We start from the raw sequence: 17,229 nt of genomic DNA on the forward strand, positions 1-17,229 counted from the left end.
TAAGAGGGGACTGTATGCCGACTGTGTTGTCTGGTGCAGAGACTTGGAGTCTGAACGCAGATTTGAGAAGGAAATTAAATGTTTTTGAGATGGAGTCTTTGAGGAGTATGTTAGGAGTGACAAGATTAGATAGATTAAGAAACGAAATTGTGAAAGACAGACCTGGAGTAGTAGTGGAACTGAGCAAGCGTGTGGATAAGAGAGTACTCGGTTGGTTTGGACACATGGAGAGGATGGATGAGGAGTGAATGTTGAAGAGGATCTACAGAGCAGAAGTAAATGGAAGGAGACCAAGAGCAAGGCTGTGATTGACGTTGATGGATGGTGTTATGAGTGCACTGCAGGAAAGAGGTCTAAAGCTAGTGGAAGCTAGAGCTCTTGTTGGTCATAGGAAGGAGTGGAGAGGTGTTGTAAAAGGATAGTGGGATGTTTAGACGTGTTCTAAGGGATGGGCAGGGCACCTGTATGATGCGGCAGGGGTAAATCAGTGAAAGCTGTTGGGCCCTAATGTTGAACAGAAGAGTGTATTGTGTCACCATGACCCGAGTAACACGGCCGCTTTCTTGTGTCCCGTTTCATCTGGAGGGACATAAGCATGACCAACTTGGGTGCCGAGGTGCTTAACTTGTTTGGGTGTTTGGGCATTTGCGTTTGCCATAGTCCCAAAAAATTGTGTGTGCTTTTTGCTCCTTTTTCCCTTTTTTTTTGTTTTTGTATGTGTTTGTCTTGCTGTCGTTTACCCCTCTTGAGGGATATGACCAAGGTAGGCAGATAGATAGATAATTTCAGTTTTAAATCAGTCAATCTTCACGCAAAAAATCAGCACTGCCTGGATTTGTTTTGTTTTTTTTAATCTGCATCTGCATTTTTGATATAACTTACGCCAATCTCCATTACATAATGGCACTGTAAAAAAATGAAGAAATTCTACAAGCACCCAAGTCTTCACTCTGATGTATTTGATTGGCTAACAGACCAATAATTAAATGAAAAAATAAAATTTAAAAAATGACTTGAGTGCGTGCATGTCATTAATGGTTGACAAACTCCGATGTGGTCATGTTCTAGTCGATTAAATAAAAAATATAGCTTTGACGTCTGTAGCCATCTTTAGCTCTATATGTATTTTTAAGTCCATCCAGATACTCCATTAAAAGATCCTGTACCTTTTACGTCCTAACATATGCACATCTTCCCTTTGAACTTCTTTTGCAATTGGATACTTTAACCCCAAAGTAAACATGGAATTAGGGTCTCTTTTCCAATCCAGCTTGATGTAAACAGAGGATTTGAAAGTCAAAGGGGATCACCTCACCCAGGTGTGAGCATGTTAGTTTTTTGAACAGGATCTGATTCTATACTTGCAGTATTGCCGGCATGGGATGTGTGTCAACAAGGAGCTGCACCTGCAGCCGGTTCACGGGGAATGGGGCGCCTGGGGGCCCTACAGCTCTTGCTCCAGGTCCTGCGGCGGAGGAACCAGGAGCACCATCAGAGACTGCAACAAGCCAGAGTAAGACTTGGGAACAATGTGACAATGATAGAGAAAATCTATTACACATGGGATATTATATTTATCCATTCTGGGGTGGGGGTTCACAAAGTGAACTTGCCTTACGGCGGGGGATAGAAACGCTAATGCGTTCCAAACTTTGGGTACCCCTGGTAAAAACGTGTATAATAAACATATTGACAAAATATGATATAGTAAGTAGTTTTTATATTATATGATAAAATAACTCAAACCTCCTGTGTGGAGTTTGCATGTTCTCCCCGTGCTTGCGTGATTTCCTCCGGGCACTTCGGTTTCCTCCCACATTCCAAAAACATGCATGTCAGGTTAATTGGCCGGTCCAAATTGTCCCTAGGTGTGAATGAGCGAGCGAATTGTCTGTCCCTGTGTGCCCTGCGATTGGCTGGCAACCAGTTCAGGGTGTCCCCTGCCCACTGCCTAAAGATAGCTGGGATGGGCTCCAGCACCCCAGCCACCCTACTGAGGATAAGCGGTGCAGATAATGGATGGATGGATGATGAAATAACATTATAAATATATACAAATGAAAATGAAAAATACAATTTTATTTACTTATGGTGTGACTTGACTTGATCTGGTAAAGTCAAGTTAGTGGGTGGATGCAAAAACGGGACAGGCGAGAGTCAGGGTCAAAAAAGGCTAGCCTGGTATACACCGAGATTCGCAGACGGACTGACAACAGGGGATTGACAGGACAGGGTTCAAATAGTGACAGGGAATCAATCAGAACTACAGATTAAAAGTCATATTTATTTCAAAACTTCCTTTAGAAGACCTTGTGTCTTTAATTGTTTTTTATTCTTGATAGTATAATTCGTATATCAGTTATGGCCAAATTCATTACACAATCCATGTTTCTTTTACCTATTTCTTGATAATTGCATTTTTCTTTTCCATGGTTACATTTTTTCTTCTGCCCCTTAGTATTACTGCAAGTCTTACAACCATAGATAAACAAATTAAAGTTTGTTATACAGGATTCTGAACTAAAAAAAGCAAGAGAAAAGGAGCATTGTGGGAAGGAGTTCAGCTACAAGCATATGAGGATGCTCATGATCCCTTGACGCAAACTAATAGCAGATCAGCATCTTGTATTATGTTGACTATTAGGATCGTATGAAGCTCTTGACTCGCACAGTCATACGCACTAACGAGTTTGGATTTTGTAAGTTTTGGTGGACTTGTTTTGTTAATGTATACTGGGGAAAATGGTGAAAAAATACATCTCATTCTTTAACATAATGTGAAAACAAAAGTAGGGATGCCATAACCCCAGGGTATACTGTACTATTACCTACTCTTCTCTTTATAGGCCAAGAAACGGCGGAAAGTTCTGCGTTGGGAGACGCATGAAATTCCGTTCCTGCAATACGGAACCATGTCCGCGGGGTCGTAAGGACTTCCGCGAAGACCAGTGCTCCCATTTTGACGGAAAGCACTTCAACATCAACGGTCTACCTCCAACCGTCCGCTGGGTTCCCAAATACAGCGGCAGTAAGTCACAAATGTGTTGAACAATTCAACAACTATTCGGATCGGATGTCATTTGAATTTGGGGATGAAGCTGAATATTAAAGGTAGAGAGCAATGGTCCTTGAGATTTCTTGTCTTATTACATCTAGGATCAGTATTGCATTCAGACTGCAGAATTGAGGTTCTCTCGTCTTTAGACCAGACTGGGAAAACAAAAATTCCCCATACAGTCTTTAATGTGCAACCTGCAACTATACGTTCTAAATGACCCAAATGCACAATTATTAGTCAATTAGCAACCTGGAACAAAAATGACTTCAACTATAAGTGAAAAGAGTGAAAAGGAGGGCATATGACATTGCCTTTAAAAAAAAGTTGCGTTACAAATAACCCAATTTGGGTAAAGAGTGAGCTGATTTACTTCTTGGGTTAGTTTGGGTTACTTTTACCCCAAAAAATGAGGTTTGTTCAAAAATCCCAAAATGTAGTCATCTTGTCCGATGTTTTTTTTTTTTTCGGGTGCAAAACCGTTTGGATCGATTCATTTATGTAAAACAACATTCTTTAAAAAGCTCCATTTAAAAATAAATAAAAATAAGATTAAAAAATATAAAATAAATTAACATAAATTACAACAAATAGCATAAATGAAATGAAATAAAATAAATTAAATAAAATGAAACTAAAAGCATTTGCAGTGAAAAAATATATCCATTATCTGCACCACTCATCCTCAGTAGTGGGTGCTGGAGCCCATCCCAGCTAATTTCGTGCAGTGGCCAGTGGAGACCCTGAACCGGTTGCCAACCAATCTTAGGGCACACAGAGACAGCAACTCACTGGCTCATTCACACCTAGGGACAATTTGGAATGTGGGAGGACTAGCACAGGGAGAACATGCAAACTCCACACTGGAAAGTTCGATCTCATGACCTCAGAACCGTGCTGCACAAGCGCTGACCACTGTGCTGCCGTGCTACCATAAATTAAAATACATATAAATAAATATCATTACAAATATATTCAAAAAACACATTTCATTTACAAATTAGATTTAATACATGTACTTAATTAACCTATTAATTAAATCATTATTATTACTATTAATTAAAGCTTTCTAATTCTATACGTTACACAAAAACAAGTTTCTTTTTTCAATGTTTTTAATTTTTTTAAATAATTCATAAGTTAATCAATAATTAATTAATGAGTTACCGTAAAATTCAGACTATAAAGCGCACCAGATTGTAAGTCTTGATAATATACCCCTAAAATACCTCATGCCACTTATCATTTCAAAATATACTCACGAGAGAAACATTTTAATCAGTCTGAAACTAGATACCCAAAAACTATGGTCACCCAGCATCCACCCTGAAGAAGAAATCCAACTTCTACTTCCTTGTTCATTTGTAAACATACAGTACAATGTGGACTGTATCTTTAGCGCGGTTTGAAGAACTTTGACGTTTTTATTGTTAAATATCTAGTGCATGCATTCAATATGGTTGGTGTAAAGTTTAAAGATGATTCGAGCCGTTTCTTTTGAAATAAGAGTGGAATAAGAAAAATTGATGCGGTTGAGAGAATGGTCAGAACGCTTTTTTTCTGCCACTTTTTACCACGGAGGAGGACATTTTGAAGCGCATCTTCCAAAAGTAAGTTAAACTCAACATTATTTATCTTTTTAGAGCATGTTATTTTATGATTTTTTTTTTGTAGTACAAAACAATACAGATTACTAATGCAAGCCTTGAACATACTTATATCAACTTTAAACATACAAAATATAGCACTAAAGCAACTTACGAACAAATTCAACTTACAAACGATCGTCCGGAACCTATTTCTTTCATAAGTAGGGCAGCGTCGGTAGTCTAAATTTTACAGTAATTATTAATCAATGAAACCACAAAATGAACAGTAAAAACTTTGCTCACTTATTAAACAGCCCAGCAAAACTATATTTTAAAGATACAAATGTATGGCTTGAAACAACCATCTGAAAAAACCCCCCAAAAAAAGGAAATTTATTTCAAGCAACCAGACAAATGTTTTTTTTCAGAATTTTTTTTTCAGATTCAAAGTGATCCAAATAGTGTAACGTTCCATTTCGAACCCAATTCCGTTTAAATAGTTAAATATATGTGCAAAATGTGCACATCTGAGACCTTAGCTGTTAAGTTAGGACATATAACTACTTAACTTGTAACATTACAACACTCAATCCTGTGTTTTTTTCCCCGATTAGTCCAACTAAATGACCGCTGCAAGCTCTTCTGCCGGGTTGCCGGGACGACGGCGTATTACCAGCTAAAGGACCGCGTCATCGACGGCACGCCATGTGGCACCGACACCTACGACATCTGCGTTCAAGGACTCTGCAGGGTACATCGTTTAGCTCCCGGTAACCCGTCCTCGACACGACAATATTGATAAAATTCCCAATTTGGGTCAACAGCAAGCGGGTTGCGATCACGTCCTCAACTCAAAGGCTCGAAACGATAAGTGTGGCGTTTGTGGCGGCGACAACTCGTCCTGTAAAACACAAGCAGGAACCTTCAACGATGCTCAGTATGGTAAGTTACCGCAATTTGAGTCTAAAATACTTGAGTCAAAAGCTGACACTGTGCAATCAGGGGAAAGAAAACGTAAAAATCATAGCCCACTTAACGTGTGACGTCACAACCTAGGCAAAATAATACTTGCGCTGGTTAGAAGACACAGGAAAAGAACGATGTCGTAGCTTCTAGTTGTCGTCATGTTGAGTGTTTGTGTGCCAGAATCGGGGGAAAAAAATGTCAACGATCTTAAATTGGAGTTTTACAGGATCCCAGCAGACACTTGTCAAAGAAGAGTTGTGGTTAAATGCATTAAAGTGGAAAGACAGGACAGAGACACTCATAAGAAATGGTCTGGTTTGCAGCGCACATTTCATATACAGTAAGAGAAATCAAACGTTTATGATTGTTGCCATCGACTCCACATTACTTATCGTATCGGCAAAGAATCTTGTTTGGGGGGGTTGGCAGTCATTTTACCTGCCAAAATCTGACACCCCTGCAAAAATGGACCCTGTTTGAGATACAGACTTGTGACTTCTAGGGCAACCTTCTGTGACATAAATATGTCAGCAAAGTGATTTTGAAGAGTTTCAGACATTTCTCATAATATTACAATTATTAGTAATAATGGTAATGATAAAAACAATCTAGATTTGTCAAACGCCTATTCAGTAACACATCACAAAGTGGAGGTATTCCTCTGTAGTTGGATCCAAGCCAAAAAAAAACATAAAAAGTTTAAAGTGTGCCTTACTTTGCAAACAGTATAGGCAGGAAAGTCCGATTTTAAATGAAAAAAAAAAAAAAACCCGATTTGTTTACACCGCGGGATTCAATGCAACCAGGGTTTCATTCACAAAAAAAATACATTACATATGGCTATTATCGTACATCAAATAAAGGTTATTTGTGTACAATTAGTTGTGATCGTGGATATCATAGCGTACATCGTCTCCGGTGTTGGTGACTTTTTCTTCCACGTTAACAAACGCATTTTGTAGAATACGATCGCCCTTTATTTCTTTAATAATTGCGTTATATAGACTACGATTGCTTAATTGTTTTAATTAGCTTGCTTTATTGTTTTAATAAACTTATTATAAAGAATGCGATCGCTTTCGTCGTAAGAGCAGCAGAATGCGTGTTTACGCGAGGGGGGGAGGATTTTGCAGGGGACTCGGATTTACTGGACACAGCACATTCTAATGTATCCGCCTTTTCAGACTCGTCCTTGAATTCATGTTCATGAAATGAGGTTTAACACTTGACGTGGGAGGGACAACGTTCTCGAGGCATAATGCACAAACAGCACGGTCAATTTTTGCACAAAGCCCCAGTCATCTGTCCACGCTGACTGAAAAGAACGAAATTCGTTCATTTATCGCGCGCCGGTGTTTCTGTGGGAGAGTTAACACAGATCTCTTCTCTGCGAGGCACCGCACAGACACACGTTCACCGTAAAGCCGCTAAAAAATGTCAACATTTCAGGTAAAAATGCACATTCAAAAAAAAAGGCATTCTTGCCATACGCTCGCGTGCCACTGGTTAACCCCTGTACCATAGGTTGCCGACCCCTGTTCTAGATGAATGTTAGGCAAACCAAGTGCTGCCCCCCTGTGGCTGGAGGTCTAACATGAATTTTTTTACACTGTCCTCTTATTTTAAAACAAAAGTATAAATTGCTAAAATTGCTAAAAGGCATTAAATTAATTATTTGGTGTTGGTATATTATTTGGTGTTGGTATATAACACCCAAATTTATTTTGGAGGGATGATTATGTGAAAATCTAATGCATATTCTAGATGAATATTAGGCAAACCAAGTGCTGCACCCCTGTGGCTGTTGGTGTAATAGCTCATCTTTTCCTCAAAGCTCTATTTTAAAACAAAACTCCAACAAAAAAAGTCTGCTTCACAAAAATGTACAGACAGATTATACAGATTATTTTTGACCCGAGTGTTTTTAGCGTGTATATTTTGTCTAAAGCGTCTTTTCTGAGTTGTTCTTCCTGTCGTGCCCGCTTGTTCCCCGTGTTGTTTTACAGCGGGACAACACGATCGGTGTGGTAATTACAGGCCACATGGTAGTTTAAGGGAATAATTACCTGTCATTTCAACAAGCGGGCCTCTTGAGACTTTAGCAAGCAGGTTATTTGAGCTCGACTTGATTTTTTTTTCTGTTTTTTCAAGTGTGCAGATTCCTAGCGGATGGAAGCGGACATCCCCTTTCATTGAGCATGGTGAAACTATTAGAAAAACTGCAAAATGCGTCTGATCTCCGCTCTTTCTGTTTTTCTTCATCAGGTTACAACACTGTGGTCCGCATCCCGGCCGGAGCTACCAACATTGACATCAAACAGGTCAGCTACTCCGGAAAGCCGGAAGATGACAACTACCTCGGTGAGTTGGCGCGAGGACGCCGTTCTTTTAGGTAATATCGAGTTTTCTCAAAAGTAATGGCGCTTCACTTGACGATTTATTAGGAGCAGAGCCGGATAAGTATAAAAACATTCTGGAACGTCACACTCACAATAAATCCTCTTTTATGACAATGATGAAATCCAGTTGTCTTGGAAAAGAAGGGGAATGAGGACCCGAGGGACCTGATTTGAATTGTAAGGGCGTGAAGAATGATGCTTTGAATATTACAAAGTCAGAGTTTTGCAAACATATGTGGTTATTTATGAATAATGTTCTACAAATGCTTTATTTATTTAAGGGGTCAGCAACATTTTTATAGCTGAAAGCTCCTCCTTAATACGGTTTGAAGCTCTACTATTTGATATATATTTCTATTATACCCATTGTCATGTTATTTGAATTGTTTTTAATTTAGTAGACCAGCACATTCACCTAACACACAAAAGGTCCCCGGTTAGAGACTGGGTGGAAACATATGTTGGCCTAGAGAGGAATGGGCACTACCAGGTTGCACTTGCCCAAGACACACCACAGGAAATGGTGCCCCTATGACCCTAGTGGTTAAGGGGTCCAGCCAAACGAACCAACCAACCAACCAAGCAAGCAAGCGAAGCAACCACCCAACCAAAGAGAAACCCTCAAAATAAGGAGAGATTTAAAACTTGCAAGGAGAACAGGAGCGTAACCCACAGCACTGTGTTTAATTTCAGACCTTCAACCCGTCGCTTTAATTGTCTCGTTTGTCCGGTTTTAGTTTTTGGTTTGTCCTTATTGAATTAGTGGCCATCGTTGTTTACACTAGATCAGTAAGTACCCGATCAGTAAGTTAGGTCAATACCATTACTCCCGGCCCTCTTTACAAATCTCCCACTTCAGTGACCCGTGCAGCCAACGTTGAGTGACATGTAAACGTCTGAATGTACTTAAAGGCATCGGGGCCCTTTGGGGGTCGGTTGGTCAAGGCAACCGGGGCCGGCCGCGGATCTGGAAAGTAAATGGAGTGTCAGGCGGCCTCCAGAAAGATAAATGAGGCGGCACTAGGTGCTAATTAAACGCATGCGGCTGAAAGATGATAGGTCGGCACGGGGAAAATGAAGACATTTCAGTTCAAGCCAGGTTCAAGACTTTCTCTTGTCGCTATGTCAGAGGACACATGTGCTTGGGGAAAATAAAACAAAAAACATTGTGGCGGTTTGCAATGTCGTGTCAAGTTTGTCTCTTTAGCTGGAGTTGTAAAACAGAGAGCTAATACTGTATGTATCTATGACTTCTTAAGATGTTTAAAAAGTAATGTAACATCAATTTAAATCACAAGATTTTAGAGTTTTTATCTTTTACTAGCATAATGGCCCGATGTTGCCGCGTTTGGCGTTGTCGGTCTAAGCAATGCTGGGTATTCTACTTGAGCGAGGTTGTTGGGGCTGTGGTCAATTGAAAAAGTACTAGAATACCACTAGGGAGTGCTAAGGAACAGTATGACAGCACGCCGGTCGCTTGCACATGATAGGAGATGCATATCAATTTGGTTGGTAATTATTGGGAGGCCTGACACAAAACTTAGCTCCCAAATTCCTAAAGTACTACTGTGTCAATTTTCCCGAAAATTGGTTTTGCAGTTTGAGAACCCACACTCACACACGCACACAATTTGGGATTTACATTATAGTCAAGATAGAGCTGGAGTCACCAACCTTTTTGAAGCTAAGAGCTATTTTTTTGCCACTGATTAGCAAGATGGGCTGCCAGTCTTACACGTATGTTTTGTTGTTATCATGTTATTACCATGTTGTAATCTTATAAGTAGGATTAAAATAGGCCAGACCACTAAAACATCAGCCATGTATGCGGGCAAATTGATCGTGTATTGAAAGACATGGGTCATGTCACTGATTTCTCATGCCAGTTAGAAATCAAACTTCCTAGAAAATAGCAATAACGCGTCACTTGTGAGCTGCTTTCAGAGCCATTCCGTTGGCTACTCTGGTATTCTTAAGAGGCTACCTGGTGCCCCTGGTAGAGATACACCATAATTTACTGTTAGTAATATTTTTTTTATTTAAAAAATATGATACTTGTGGGGCAGCACGGGGGCGCAATGGTTAGCGCGTGTGCAGGCACAGTTCTAAGGTCTTAGGAACCTCCTGTGTGGGTTCAAATCCAGCTACCGGACTCCCTGTGCAGAGTTTGTATGTTCTCCTCGTGCTTGCGTGGGTTTCCTCCGGGCACTCCGGTTTCCTCCCACATTCCAAAGACATGCATTTCAAGTGGATTGGCCGGTCCAAATTGTCCCTAGGTGTGAATGAGCGAGGGAGTTGTCTTTCTCTGTGTGCCCTGCGTGTGGCTGGCAACCAGTTCAGGGTGTCCCCTGCCTACTGCCCGATGATTGCTGGGATGGGCTCCAGCACCCCCGCGACCCTACTGAGGATAAGCGGTGCAGCTAATGAGATGAGATGATATCTGTGCTTTTTTTTAAACATTGTTTTAAATTACTTATACCAGTAGTCTTTTTTTATACATAAAATGATATATGGGTACTCCAAATGTATTCCAGAAGGATTTATTCCAAATTGTTTGTCAACTTTTACATGATTGGATTTTTTACATGAGAAAATATGAAGATTTGCATTTTTGAAGTATCTGTGACGATATATAATGAATTGTTTTCTATATTTTTAACTCGTAATAAAATCCCTAAAATATGCATATAATGAGCAAAACTATTCATATGTTTTTACAATACTATTGTAATATAGTATATTGCATTATATTGTTTTACTAGTAAAACAAATAAAACGGTTTTAATTTAAATCGGAAAGTTTCTCACGGCACTTGAGGAAAGGTGCCATGGCCTGCACACATTTTATTTACAATATGATGCCTTGCTATCAGTTTACTGGCACTTTTTTAATGATTTGAATTGTTCCACATAGGTAATTATAACGAAAAAGGTATTTGATTCCCCATTCAATTATTTTATTGAGCTTACTTTTTATGCATAATAACAAAATAAATGCTCTAGCTTTACTACCTTCTTAACTTATATTAACATAAAAAAAAAGAATGTTCCAAAATGGTCGACAACATTCCTAGTACCCATATTTGGAAACTTCTTCATCGATCTTATTGAAACAATCCATCCATCCATCCATCGATTTTATGCACCGCTTATCCTTAGTAGGGTCACGGGGGTGCTGGAGCCCATCCCAACTATCTTCGGGCAATGAGCAGGGGACACTAGTCGCAGGGCACTTAATGAAACTAAATACACTTTATGTAGAAAGTCATAAGTTGTATTGGTTATTTTTACAAAGAAAAGTAAACATATTTGTTGGTTCTATTTAATATTTTTTTTGTAATTTTCAATATGACTTTGCACAGTCCAGCTTGTGCCAAACTCGCACAAGTAGCCCTTTTTGATACATTTTTGGTGCCAAGTCCTTATTTGTTTTGTTGTCGTTGCCTTTGCAAAATTTGTAAAGAAGGCAAGCTGTACTGTCTTGGGTGATTGTTATTCTGTTACAATACCTTGGCTTTTTTTCAGATTACTGGCATTTTGTTTTATTCCAATTCAATTTAACTCTCACAGAGCCAAGAAAAAAACCTCAAACCATAATCTGTTGTCATGTCATGTTTGGCACATTTGTCTTTTTGCGGCGCGCAGTCTCAACCCGCAATTATCTTCAGTTCCAAGACGACCGGCTTGGAGTTCCAACTACGTGCAAAGTCAAATGTAAACAGAGGGAGGGAAGGGAGGTCATCTCTCGCAAACTTTTGGCACGCAGACCTAGCAATTAGATGCACGCTTCTTGGAAACGTTCTCCAAAAACGACTACGTTCTGCTTACTTCCTAGGACGGTGAACCGTGCGCTCTCGTGTTGTTTTTCTGGAGTGTCCATCAAAGACCAAAAAATGCGATTATGTCTTTGGGACTGCAATATATTTCTAACAATAAGCTGGCAACTGTTTGCATTGCTCCAATGTACCTTGTTTTCATTTTTCCAGCGTTATCCGACAGCCGGTCCAACTTCCTTCTGAACGGGAACTTTGTGGTGGCCATGTTCAAAAGGGAAATCACCTTCAAGGGAACGGTCATCGAGTATAGCGGCTCCGATACCAAAGTGGAGCGCATCAACTGCACTGAGCGCATCGAAGAGGAGCTCGTTTTGCAGGTCGCCAAAACCTTTCAGGACAAGTGCCATAAGAAATGAACACAGGATTGCCGGAAACTATATTTCCTCAATGAATTTGATAACAAGCAAGTTTTCCTTTCAATTCCTGTTTAGTGAACCCTCATTTATCTATGGGGTTGCGTTCTAATAAGAACCCATAATAGGTGAAATCCGTGCAGTAAAAACCTTTATTTTAATTTTTACAATTAATTTTAAATACTCAGTTATACATTGAAATCCAAAGAACAAATCATCTTACAGGGCCAAACATTTACAAGCAGAAGTACTGAATAATATTCCTATAAAAATGTATTTATACATGGTTTACCAACACCTACTCTATTAGCCAATCAAAATGCAGAACACAATTCATGTGAAAGAGCAAGACCGTTAAAGGTGAACTGTGCTATAGCGAGGGATTATTTTGTCCTAAAACAGAAAATTATTTTAATTCAACATTGTACAGTACAAATTAATTTCAATTGAGGTCACTAGTTGGCTCTGAATATATCAGAACTGAAACATGGTACTTCCAAAATGTTAACATAATAATAATTGTTTCTTCATCCATTAACACTGCATTTGCACACTTTAATTTCGTAAATTATTTGAAATAAATGGATAAAAGAATGAACAAAAATAAGTATGTGAAAAAAACAAATGTACAAACAGATAAATGAATGAACAAAGTAATAAAATAATAAATGAATGAACAATTAAATGAATAAACAAATAAATAATAATACAATACCACCCATATGTGTAGGCTGATAAATATTATGGCCTAATATAAAAATAATAATTCACTATGTTGTAAAGTGTGCATTTTTTGGGCAGATGTTTTGAACACAAAGATAAGATTTGGAATGATTATAATTGAAAACCTAAAAAGATTAGGGGGGAAATATTGGTTAGCAATATATGAAACAAGGGGCATTTGTAAGCCGTACAACCATAATTTAATGTTCCTCTGAAAATGTTTTCTACAGTGAGAAGCTATAATTTTTTTTGAATGTCGAAAGATTTTAGATTTTTAAAGTAAAAACATGTTTTATTCACAAATACTTTTACTTTACTTCTTTGTTACTGATTAGCACAAAGAGCTACAAGTTTTATATGCATTTCTAATATAACAATATATTATGTTATTACTATGTCGTTAATGTGTTATTATGTTATTATTCGGTTGCAATTATTAGAAGTGGGGTTATAATTGCCTCAAATACATCTACCTTGTATAAGGGTTTACGTAAATAGATTTTTGGCCAATTTTAAGGTAATTTTGGAAGGGTTCAAAGGCACTGATCATTTCAACAGTTTTGTGCCAGTTAGCAATGATGTTTCCTAAAAAAATCACGATTTCTAATCCCTGGTGAGCTATTGTCAGAGCTGCTGTTCTGAATATATAATAATAGAATTCTCTTTGTTGTCATTGATGACAACATAGTGAACACGATTAGACATTGCATTCCAGGATTGGCGCGTAACAAAAACTGAAAGGAGAAAAAAAATGTAAAAAAGAAATTCCGGATGAATAGGAAAATATGTAGTGCTTGAAGTTGTAAGGGTGCTTACCAGGTGCCCTGTTCTTAACCAACCTTACCATTTATTTATTTGATTTCTCTTTTTCTTATGTGGCACACTGCAGAAAACGTTCGGACATCTTTGGACTATTTAAACTATTTACATGGAGTCATAATAATCAATCGGTTGCACCTCGGTAGGATTGTTACGGTTTCCATTTAAAAAAATATATTCAACACTTTTCTGAAATAATAGCAATCGGAATCATGTTTACCTAACTGCCAAAAGTCGCGCTGGAATTTAACCGAACTCAGTGGAAGCTCGATCCCTCGCCTCTGGTTTATCAGCATTTTGTAACCGATATCTGTTTTAAAGGTTACATTTCCGCGTAGACAAAATAAAAAGAGGCAAGGAGATGGTTTTGTGACCTTGGCTCGGGTTTCCTGTGTTGGCAGGTCTTGTGTGTGGGAAATCTTTACAACCCGGACGTGCGCTACTCCTTCAACATCCCCATCGAGGAGCACAGCGAGCAGTTTGTGTGGGATCCCTCGGGCCCTTGGCTCCAGTGCAACCGCATATGTCAGGGTACGACTTCAAACAGGGGGGGGGGACGCTTCACCTTTTGCACTTTTAAATGTTAAGAGAGCCAAAAATGAAATGTGGCATTGTTAAAAACATTCAATGCATTCCTATTACCCTTTAAATGGACCAATCCTGCCATGCATAGAAATAAATGTAAAAATACAAAAATACCTACAAATATATGCAAAAGAAGTAAATGAATACATTATGGAATAACTTAATATATCACATACATGCAGTTTATTTATTTATTGAAGCATTTTGTCATTTAATTTGTCATTTATTCCAGTATTTAATTTGTCATGTATTTTGTCTTGTAATATGATATGTATTTTGTCATACATTTTAGATATTTTGTCGTTTCTTTTGACGTGTATTTTGTGTTGTATTTTGTCTGAACAAAATGTTACTCAAGCATTTTTAAGAATTACCTAACCTCCCGTTTTTAGGCAAAGTTTGTGAGTTTGTATTTTTATTCAGCCGAATTCAGCATTTTAGAGAAATTTCACTCTGGATTTAGGATCGACCACAGTACAGAGACTGCCATTTTAAACAATTTAAATGATATCAGGAACAATATGGATTTTAATAACTTACAATTCTGGTGCTACTGGAGTTCAGTGTTTCCTTTGACACAGTAGATAACCAGATTTAATTTAATAGACTAAAAAATCTGGTAGACATCTCTCACTGTTTTCAAATGGCTTTGTTCCTATCTCACAGACAATTCTTAGTAGGTATGGATGCCTGTTATTTCAGAACCCGTGAAGTTACATGTGGGGTTCCCCAAGGTTTAATTTTAGGCCCAATACTTTTTAATCTGTATATGCTTCTCCTTGGGGATGTCATCAGGAGACACGGAGTACATTTCTATAGTTTCGCTGACGACACCTAACTGAATAGTACTGTGTCCCCTGATGACACAAATCCTATAGCTACCCTTTTAAAATGTATTTCAGATATTAGGTCATGGATAACTTCCAACAGCCCAATCATGACAAAACAAAGTCTTGAAAGCCAAAGGGTGAGATTTTTACCATAACAAGATACAATATTTTAGACCGTCTAATTGCAAAATTTTAGGCCTTATTTTTTATTCGGAGCTCAATTTCATTCCACATATCAAAAATATTCCGAAAACTTGCTTTTATTATCTCATTGTTTCCGTCATTCACATTAATTCATTGACTCCCTATGATGATTTTAGACATCTTTTGCTGTGAAATAGTTATGAAAATTAGTGTATAATTTCAATTTAATTAATTCAAAATGTTTGCATTTTCAAAACGTCTGTAAACAATGTATAAAGAAAAATAAGTAGAAAATATAAAAGGTATTGTGTTCTGTAGGCCAATTAACATAAATGAATGTTGTATCAATAAAAAACCCTCACTTATATGTGAAAATGTACAAATATTGTCAGGAATGAGTACAAACTATTGAAATGGTTTGTATTACATTGAAAATTAGTTCACGGATTAGAGTGCCAGTTCAAATTATCATCACAAAGAAAAATATCTGGAATCATTTAAAATAATAACGTCCCTCATTTGCTCCCTCCTGTTGACCTTCCTTCGACCCAAGCCCCTCACAATTCCCGTCACATTGCCCTTCACCTTTGCCATAACCAAGATCGTCAAAGTTTCCTTCTGGGAGCGCTCAGTCAGTCTTTCCTTAGGGCAAAGTTCCCCCAGGGGGTCTCATCAGGAGATATTATTATGAGGTGAGGCTGACTGGGACCCCTAAGGTTACTCGATACGTTTTTGCTGAAGAAATGTGAGATTTCAGCCACTGATTATTGCGTTCTGGGTTTAATTTCAGGTGAGCGGCGGCAGAATGCGGCCTGCATGCGGAAAAGCGACCACCTTCAGGTGTCGGACCAACGATGCGAGCATCTACCTCGACCTATCACAAACACAGAGCCTTGTAATGAAGACTGTGAAGTCAGGTATGATGCACGGCAAAATCAATGCAAAAAAAAACCCAAAAAACAGAAAAAAGACCATTACCTTTCCTGAGTTTCACCCATATGTGTCTACATTCAGTAATTATACATAACGCCTACATTTTGGTGGCCAATCAACAATTAAGATCATCAAAATTGGAATTTAGAACATCAAAAAAATAACAAAAAGTTAAGATTTTAAAGGAATTAATTACCGAAAAATTTGGACTATAAAGCGCACCTGATTATAAGCCGCACCCAGTACATTTGTAAAAGAAAAAAACATTTGTACATACAGAGCCGCACCTGACTGAGTAAAGGAGCTTTAGTTTTAGTATTATACTTGTCAACCACAGCAAGTTGCCCCCTTATTAATAATTGAGATAAGTGATAATAAACAATAACAAACCTTACACCTATTTACTTACAGCAACACAGAATATGTAGAAAACAATAATAGCAATCTACGATGATGTCTTCCAGTGACCAATACGATCCGGATTTGAGCCACAATGCGCAACACGAGATCAGTATAACAAAAAACGCATTTTTGATTTTTTTTTTCTGTACAACACACAGTTATACGGAATACACAAATTTAAATGATCAATTAAATGTAAAAAAAAATTGGGAATACATATAAGAAGTATTGCTGTGTAGCCATTCGAAATATCTTTGTTTCTATAACGTTGCCATGATTGCCACCTTCATACTAATTATGACGACATCCTTCGTAATATTTTCCCCCAGGTGGCATGTGGCCGGTAAAAGCGAATGCTCGGCGAAATGCGGAGCGGGTTACCGCAGCTTGGATGTTCAATGCATGAAGTACAACCTGTTGAAGAGGCAAAGCGAGCGTGTAGAGGCTAGCTCCTGCAGCGACTCAGTCAAACCGACAACTCGAGAAAGCTGTCACGGGGATTGCCTTCTCAAGAGCTGGCAGTACAGTGCTTGGTCTCAGGTCCGGTGAAACTCAGACTCACGTTTAAGGTTTTTCTTTTATATTCAGTAAACATT

At 38.4% G+C, this 17,229-nt stretch overlaps 1 protein-coding gene across 1 annotated transcript in view; it reads left to right on the top strand.

Moving 5' to 3' along the window:
* Nucleotides 1-17,229, top strand: part of LOC148362805 (A disintegrin and metalloproteinase with thrombospondin motifs 20) — a 164,641-nt gene that overhangs the window by 80,629 nt on the left and 66,783 nt on the right. The window contains exons 12-20 of the mRNA XM_088340373.1: nucleotides 1,368-1,513; nucleotides 2,847-3,028; nucleotides 5,259-5,395; nucleotides 5,469-5,586; nucleotides 7,876-7,971; nucleotides 11,995-12,161; nucleotides 14,141-14,270; nucleotides 16,089-16,215; nucleotides 16,963-17,173. Coding sequence (XP_088196499.1) covers nucleotides 1,368-1,513; nucleotides 2,847-3,028; nucleotides 5,259-5,395; nucleotides 5,469-5,586; nucleotides 7,876-7,971; nucleotides 11,995-12,161; nucleotides 14,141-14,270; nucleotides 16,089-16,215; nucleotides 16,963-17,173 — 1,314 coding nt within the window. The remainder of the gene's footprint in view (nucleotides 1-1,367; nucleotides 1,514-2,846; nucleotides 3,029-5,258; nucleotides 5,396-5,468; nucleotides 5,587-7,875; nucleotides 7,972-11,994; nucleotides 12,162-14,140; nucleotides 14,271-16,088; nucleotides 16,216-16,962; nucleotides 17,174-17,229) is intronic.

This window comes from Urocampus carinirostris, chromosome 7, assembly GCF_059441175.1.
Source record: "Urocampus carinirostris isolate Australia breed hairy pipefish chromosome 7, RoL_Ucar_1.0, whole genome shotgun sequence".
NCBI classification, from domain to species: domain Eukaryota; kingdom Metazoa; phylum Chordata; class Actinopteri; order Syngnathiformes; family Syngnathidae; genus Urocampus; species Urocampus carinirostris.